General features: G+C 36.9%; 1 protein-coding gene across 1 annotated transcript; it reads right to left on the reverse strand.

Annotated features, from left to right (window-relative positions):
- Positions 1 to 53: 53 nt before the first annotated feature.
- On the reverse strand, positions 54 to 4,927 carry LOC131621024 (pentatricopeptide repeat-containing protein At4g30825, chloroplastic). Its single transcript, XM_058892225.1, has 2 exons — positions 2,158 to 4,927; positions 54 to 2,069 (listed from the first exon to the last, which is right to left on the reverse strand). Exon 1 carries the CDS (start codon positions 4,834 to 4,836, stop codon positions 2,482 to 2,484), a length of 2,355 nt encoding a protein of 784 aa, XP_058748208.1. The 5' UTR covers positions 4,837 to 4,927; the 3' UTR covers positions 54 to 2,069; positions 2,158 to 2,481.
- Between the last annotated feature and the right edge of the window lie 4,078 nt (positions 4,928 to 9,005).

Here is a 9,005-nt window from a genome sequence, read left to right on the forward strand (position 1 = left end):
TGGCATACTCCTTAAACAATTTTTTATTATTTTTTTTGTAACACACGTGGATATTAGTTTTATACTTTCATTCATCATATGGTACATGGACCATTTCCAAAGTACATATATGTTACAGGGACTGAACTAAAAAAAAATAAACAGTGTCACCTTCCTCTTCTCCTTCTCCAACTTAATCTTCATCACCATTTGTGACAAGCTGCAAACAACTGGGTTCAACACCATTTGTGACAAGCAACAAAGAACCCCCATGACCCAACCAACAACAACTTCAACAGTGTCACCTTCATCTTCTCCTTCTCCAACTTAATCTTCATCTTTTCCTTTTTTCCAATCTCAAAGAACCCCCATGACCCAACCAACAACAACTTCAACAGTGTTACCTTCATCTTCTCCTTCTCCAACTTAATCTTCAATTTTTCCTTTTTGCCAATCTCAAAGAACCCCCATGACCCAACCATACATTAACCCTACATTTTGACACTTCCAAAACCTCCTTTTAGGGTTATCAATGGAGTTTGACATAAATATTTTCATGCTTCTATTGCAACCACAAACCGGTGCTTCAACGTGATGAGATTTAGCAGACGAATTAGAAGCCATGGCAGAAGGGAATGAATAGGTGCAGCGAAGAAGATGAGGGATTTTGGAGTTAATGACCTTGAAGGAGAAGAAGAACAAATTCTATTTTTTTTCATTTGGTCCCTATTTAATATATTGCAAAGAGAAGATGTCCACATGTGTAATGAAAAAAATATATAAAATGAAACAACGTTAGCCATGTCAGCAACGTTTGCCACCTAATCCTTTTTTTTAACGTTCCATTCACATGAGGGACTGAAGCCAAAGCGAATTGAACATATGGGGACTTGGAACGAAAAAAAAAGATTCAGGGACTAAAACCAAAAACACGCTAACTTACAGGGACGAAATCATTATTTAAGCCATGATTCAAAGTCAAGTTATAAGCGTGGAAAATTTGATGTAGGGTGTTCGTAATGAAAAATAAATCAATTTTGAGGTTTTTTTTATCAAATTCATTGATAAAAATATATGGTCTGTTTCGGTTTTAAATTCAAAGATAAACATGTGACTTGCTTCGGTTTTGGATGATAATTTTATAAAAAAAATATCTGAACCAATTCAATTTAATGTTGTTTATTTTCATCGGATGAGTTTTTCAAAAAGATTGTTTGTCTTTTGACAGTTTTATTAAAATTTATTAGATTACGGAAAAAAATCACATCCTTATTTTGTGAGGGTCTTAACTCTTAATTCAAACATTTGTCAAAAGGTTTAATTAATTGTCTAAAAAAGAATAAGATTTATGATGTTTTTTCAATGTTCGGTAATTTGATAAACCTCTGGCATAACATCGACGAAGACATCAAAGAAAGTCAATCAATGGTGTGAGGTTGATGCATCTAATTCAGATACTAATTTTTTGTTCGAGCTCTTTGAAATATTAATGAATTTTATATTATGAAGAAAGAAAACTCAACCATTAGTTCCATTTTCTGTCACAAAATGCAAAGTTGTGTCATCTGAACTCCTTATTAGCCCCCATATAGACGAACCTACATAATCTAATTGGTTAATTTGAAGACATTTTTTAATAAGATACTGAAATATAAATACATCACAATTCTAATAACTCACAACATCACTTTCATCGCCAACAGCCAGATCATCTGATGTAGCATCTGGACAAAAGTCCAATGCTGAGACACTGAACTTGCACAGCCCATTTTAACATCGTTCACATGCCAATTGCAGAATTGATTCTGTCAAGAATAGCAGCTTAAGTCTTCAGTATATATGAGTTTTGATCAGGGTTACAAAATATCGAAAAATGGCGGTGCCATGGCGAATTGGGGAAGCAGATTTTTTGACATCAGCTATGGCCAAATCGTGTTGTAAAGATCCAGTTGTCCAGGAATTGTCAATACAAAGAACATATTACAATCTCCTTCTGCATCGCAAACACTAGACGACAACAAAATCATATCAACAACAGAACCGCAACATCGATGCAGCCAGTGCACTTGAGATTTTCTATCCCACAAGACCTGCTCAAAACCCACAAACATGAAAAAAAAATGTCACATTATAGTGATACACTATTTATCTACCTGAGTTGAAGTTATGAAAACTTACCAGGCCATTGACACAGCAATTTTTAACATCATGTGGGGTCCATCTTAAAAACCAGGACCTCGACTCAGATTCACATTTTATAATCACCATATCATAAATTCTACCGCGACAAAGAACGGTTATAGAGAGCAAATACATAAATGAATTTCCTCTGCACAAACACATATAACTTGCATTTATTTTATTTCTCAGAATATACAGAAATATTGTACAAAGCAAGCAGAATGTTAGTGGCTATACTCAAATGGGACTCAAAGGTCAAGCTATGCTTCAAAGTATGATATAATAGTATCCATATAAAAAATGTCAATAGGTTTATGAAATTCATAATTGCAACTGCTTCATCCATAAAGACCATTTAACAGCTTCTAAATACTCATCGTTTCGTTTCAGTGCATTGACAAGATTAGTGTATGTTTTCACGTCAGGCTCTATTCCATTTTTTCGCATTTCCTTAATCACATTTACAGCCTCTTGAACCATTCCCGCAATTCCACATGCCTTGATAAATGTGTTATAACTGTACAAATCAGGACGAAGTCCGCATTTATTCAACTCTGCGAGCACATCAGCGACTTCTTCAATCCATCCTTGTTGACCATAGATATTGATCACAGTGTTGTATGTGTAGAGATCAGAAGCACAATTTGATTCCTTCATTTTTTGCAGTACAGATCTAAACGCGTCGATTTGACCATCTTTTCCATATGCGTCCAGCATTGAATTGTAGGCTTCAAGAGAAACCGAGAAGCCATCAAATTGCATATTCCAAACGGTTCTTGACATGTTGGTGAAGTCCCTATCTTTCCCGTAAGAAGCTATAATAGTATTGTAAGTGATGACATCTACCAAGCCTTGTTTCTTTGCCATAAGATAAACCTTCTTAACCTTCTTGAAAAGCTTCGCTTTACCGAAAGCATTAAGCACGACATTGTATGTTACCGTGTTCGGCATGAAACCTCGCTGCAGCATCTCATCGAAAAGCCTGGAAAGCTCGTCTACCGGCAGAGCCTGAGCACAGCAATTTACGACACAGTTATAAAATTCCTGGTCCCAATTCAACCGATCTTTTGAGATCTTGGAGTACAGTTGTTCTAATTTATCGACCATGTTACATCTCTGATAAATCCGCAACATATAACGCAACAAAACCATGTCCGGAACAATATCAGGCCGCTTGTCAATATCATCCAAAACAGAACAAGCCTCTTTCAAAGATCCAGCTCGAAAGTACATCTTCACGACAATGCTAACCGCAATCATATCCAATGAATTTGACGAAGACGAGTTCTTCAGCTTGAGATACAACATCTCTGCATCTTTCAAATTCCCCATCATACTATAAACGTCAATCATCGTGCAAATGACGTGCTTGTTGAGCTTCTTCTTGTCGTTGTCATCGTCACTTTTCTGCATCTGCTTATATATTTTAACCGCATCCTCAAGCAAACCTTCCTCTTTGCAAGAACATATCAACAAATGATACAAACTATACTCATACTTCAAATCCTTCCATTTTTTATCCCTCAACACTCTAAGCACATCATCCACCATCTTGTTCTTCACATAAGCCATAACCACAGTAGAACAACAGCTTTGATTAACCAAAACATACCGATAAAACGAACCTTTAAGCAAACCCGGTAACTCATAAACCTTCCCTGCCCTCTCATAAACACTCACAAGAGTCCCAATTATCGACGAATAATGACATCCACATTTCACCATATCATCAAGCACCCCAACCGCACCATCCAAATCTCCCTCATTCGCACACAACTTAACCATCGTAAACAAATTCGACGAATTCGCCTTATACCCTAACCTCTTCGTCTCCTCATAATACCATCTCGCTTTTTCATAATTCCCCGCTCTACCCCAACCCTCAACCATCGAGCGATAACTCGTTTCATCCGGCTCAACCCCTCTAACACTCAAACTATTAAACACTCTCTCCGCACCATCCATATTCGACCCCTTCCCGAACCCAGTTATCATAGTATTATAAGCAACAACATTCGACATTGCATACTCCGCCTCCTCTCGCATTTCTTCAAAAACTTTTTCAGCCTCCACCATCTTCCCTTGCTGACAATAACAATTCAAAACCACCAACCAATTCTCAACATTCAAAACGCGAACTTCAACCCTCATCAACTCAATCACACTCTCAGCCTTTTCATAAAACCCTAACCTAGTATAAATAGTAACCATAGAAGAATAAGCAGACTCACACACCACACCAAACCTTCTCATCGTTGCCATAGCAAACTCCGCTTCTTTCATGTCACAACACTTTTGGTAATGCCGCATTAAAATCCCGAATGTGGTTATATCCGGAGGGACGCTACAGTCCAGCATCATTCGGAACCATTTGGAGGATAGTTTGAGTAAGCCGCGCTTTGAGGAAGCGTAGATGAGTGTGTTGAAAACGTGGGGGGTTAAGGGTTGGGAAGGGTCGGGAGATAGGATCATTTGACGGACGAGTTTTTCGGCGGTTTTCCAGTCTTGGGTTTTGGTTAAGGAACGGAGTGAGGTGGTGATTGAATTGGAGTCGGGTTTGAGGGGACGAAGGTGGGATTTGGAAATGGAGGTGATGGTGCGGTTGCGGGTGTGGGTGGGGATGGAGGTTGAGTCGAAGGGGTCGAGGGAAATGGAGAGTCTTATGAGTGAGGCCATGGAGAGTGGAGAATAGTGTTGTTGAGTGGTGATAGCTTCAGAGTTTGTTTTATGGGGATCATGTAATCAATCCTGTCCTCTCCTATGTGGTGTGGGTTTTCTTTCATAATTTATTTCTTTTAGTCAGCAAAAACTTATACAAGTATTTTAAAAATCATACAGAACCGGCCGTCGAATCGAGAATCGGATGTAATTGATTTGGTTTGATTATTGGACCGGATAATTTATTGAATGGGTCATAATTAGTTAAATACGGTAAAAGTCAGATAATCGAAAGTTTTAGAAAATCGACGGGTTAAATGCTTGTTTTTTTGTTTCTGTGACAAAAAGACGTCATTTTGATAAATTTTTTAAAAAATAAAATTAATAAGTATAATTTGTTCGAAAGTTATTTGGAACAATTTTCACTTTTTAGAATTAATTTTATTAGATACGTTATTTTGTACTATTTTGTTATGTAATGACTATTTTGTTCCTTTCTCTTAGGCCTTCAGAGGCTGATGGTCTAGAAACTATTAACGGTTTAGAGCCTAGTGGTCCATAAGCAGTTCCAACTTTTGAATCAAATTCCAGCATTCCCATTATTATCTTCAGCTCAGAGAATTATTCTCCTTTTACATCTTTAGTCAAGATATCAATAATTTGGTCTTTGGTAGGAGAATATCTCAATGCAAACATTCTTTTGTTCACTTGCTCCCTTATATAATGAAACTTTTTTTCAATATGTTTCGATCTTTCATGCGAGGCTGGATTCTTTGCTAGGTTTGTTGCAGATTTGTTGTCAACAAGGAGCTTGATTTGTATTTGAACATTTACTCCAAGTTCAGTCAAAACAGATTCAATCTAAGCAGCTGAACAACTAGCAATATATTCTGCCTCACAGCTAGACAGAGTCATAATAGGTTACTTCTTGGAGATCCAAAAGATTAGAGCTCTTTGAAACTTGAAAACATAACATGTGGTACTTCTCATGTTCAATCTGTCACCACACTAGTCTGAATAAGAAAATTATATCACCTCTTCCTTGCTTCCCTTTCTTCCATATGAAAATAATACACCATGCCTTAGTGTGCCATTGATGTATCTTAATACTCTTTTTCTATCCAATAAATGAGACTTTCTTATAGTAAATTTGATATCTGGTCGACTATTACATAAGCACCTTAATGATCCAATCATCTGCTTGTACAGGGTGGCATATACATTTTCTTCATCATTATATCCTTCAAGCTTTTGACCGGATTCAACAAGAGTCACAACAGGATTACAGTTCAACATTTTGAATTTATTCAGCAAGTTTATAACATACTTTTCCTGATGCAAGATCATTTCATCTTCTTTGTATAGAAACTTCATACCAAGGAAGTAGGACAAATTACCTAGAGCTTCCATCTCAAATTTTGACTTCATTGTACTCTTGAGTTCTTCAATTTGCAATTAAGATTCTCCAATTACCAAGAAGTCATCCACATACAAACATACCAGCAATAATATTTCATCTTGCTTGTGTTTTGCATACACACCATACTCAACTAAACACCTTTTGAAACCATGAGTGAGGAAGAATGTATCAATTCTCATGTTCTAGTGTTCCAGGCTTTTAGTTCTTGCTTCAAACCATAAAAAGACATGTTAAGTATATACACCATGTGCTCTTTTCCCTTTACTTCAAAACCTGGAGGTTAAGAGACATATATCTCTTCATCAAAAGGACCATTTAGAAGGCAGATTTTACATATAAGTGTGACAAAGTCCACCTTCTACTGCAGGACAGTGCCACTACCAGCCTAATAGTCTCATGTCTTGCCACTAGTTCAAACACCTCAGAATAATCCAGACCTTGTATTTGAAGAAAACCCCTTGCTATAAGTCGTGCTTTGTGCTTCACTATTGTTCCTTTTGGATTCATCTTTACTTTGAAAATCCAATTCATATCAATTGACTTCTTTCTTTTTGGAAGTTGAGTCAGTTTCTATGTGCCACACATTTTAATTGAACTGAGTTCTTCCTTCATTGAATCTATCTACATCTTGTCTTTCATTGCATCCTGAAAGTCTAAAGGTTCTGCACTTGCCAACATTTCCAAGTGTATTATTTCTCCTTCCTCATTCACTGTATTGTCAAACATGATTTCATAATCATTCACCAATGTAGGCATCTGTCTATTTCTGGTTGGTCTTATATTTTGAGTAGGATTCACCGCATCAGTTGGAGTTTCAGTAATGATTAGATTCACTTCACCAGGGTCAAACTGCATTGAATCCTGCATCGGAACCACTCTTGTTCTTTCTCCACCTTGGTTCTAATCCTAGGATTCTGCTTCTTTTATGTTCAGATCCCTACTAACAACCAATTTCTCAATAACTGGATTTTAGAACCTTTATGCTCCAGTTGGATGGTAACCAATCAGGATCATAAGTTCACTTTTATCTTTAGTTTTGGTTCTTATTTCATCTGGCACATGTCTTTATCTTAGTGATCTAAATACTTTGAGATGAGTGATGCAAGGTTTGTTTCCTGGCCAACTAGAACCTGATTCTTTAGGATCTTGGTGGGACATCTATTTAAAACATAAGCAACATTACACACTGCTTCACCCCATAATTTATGAGCCAATGACTTTGGTTTCAGCATGCTCATAGCCATTTCAACCAAACTTCTATTCCTTCTTTCAGCTATACCATTATGTTGAGGTGTGTAGGGGTTACTTCATGCAAGATGCCACTTTCATTACAGAAAGACCTTAATTCATAGGAATTGTATTCCCCTCCTCCATCTGTTTTGAGTATCTTAATTAATCTTCCACTTTGTTTTTCAGCCATAGCTTTAAACCTTTTGAACATGTTTAAAGTTTCTCTTTTGGTCTTTATCAAGTACACCCACATCATCCTACTGGATTCATCTACAAATGGTATCAAGTACTTGCTTCCTCCACAAGAAATTTTCAAATGAACCAAAAATGTCAGATGAAACGACATTCAGTACATGTTTAGCTCTCATTGATAGCTACTTCGCAAAAGGTAACCTAGTTATCTTCCCAAACATGAAAATGTCACATGTTTCCTCAGGTGTCACTGTCTTAGGAAATCCTTCTACTAACTTCGTAGTATTCAGCTTGAATAGACTTCTAAAGTTAAGATGCCCATACCTTTGGTGCTAGATCTAACTTTCTTCATCAGTAATTGATGAGTAAAGACATTGTGATTCAGAGATCTTCAAACAGACTTCCGAATCATGTTTCTTGTCAGAGTTAATTCCAGCACAATTCTTTTCTTCTTATCATACAGCTTGAGTGATCCTCCTTCCATGGTTACTGAAAACCCTTTCTCAACCAGTTGACCAATGCTCAACAGATTACATTGCATACCATGGATAAATAACACATCTTCTATAAAAAAAAATTTGCCTTCGTTTCTTTGTATGAAAATCTTGTCCATGCCTTTTGCCATTAAGCTTCTGCTATATGTCAGCTTCACCCTTGTCTTTTTGCTTGAGTTGAATTCAATCAACCAATCCTTGTATCTAGTCATGTGGTTAGAACAACTAGAATCCAATTACCATATATCACAGATTGGAGCTCCTTCACAGGTTATTACCATCAACATAATAGGATCTGAATTTGAATCATCTTTCACCATGTTAGCCTCCTTTGCACCAGTCTTGGTTTGTTTTCCCTTTTCGAACCAGCAACCAGCTGAAAAGTGATCATACTTCTCATAGTTGAAGCATTGAATATTTCCCTTGTCTTAGAACCTCTTCTTGTTTTGAAATTTGTTAGACCCTCCTCCTACTTTAGAGGATTCATATTTTTCTTCAATCTTCTTCTCCTCTCAGCTATTTTGAGTGGTTTCTTTATGTTATTTTCCTTTTTCCTGCTTCCACCTTCTCTTCGTGTCATCAAACCCTCATTTCTTCAAATGAGCAATCAGGGATTGTTCAAAATCTCTTTTTGTCTCTCTTTGATTTAGTCTCACCCCTCTAGCTTCAAGAGCCTTGCAGATCCTCCATTTTCATTTTGGCCATTTCTTTGGCTTCCTCAATTTTTATTACTATCATATCATATTGAAGAGTGATGCTTCTAAGTACATTTTCGACCTTCATTTGCTCTGTCAACGTATCTCCAGAATTCTTCATCTGGTTGGTTAATTCTTGAACCATTATGAAGAATT

Source organism: Vicia villosa, linkage group LG7 (genome assembly GCF_029867415.1).
Source record: "Vicia villosa cultivar HV-30 ecotype Madison, WI linkage group LG7, Vvil1.0, whole genome shotgun sequence".
Taxonomy (NCBI): Eukaryota; Viridiplantae; Streptophyta; class Magnoliopsida; order Fabales; family Fabaceae; genus Vicia; species Vicia villosa.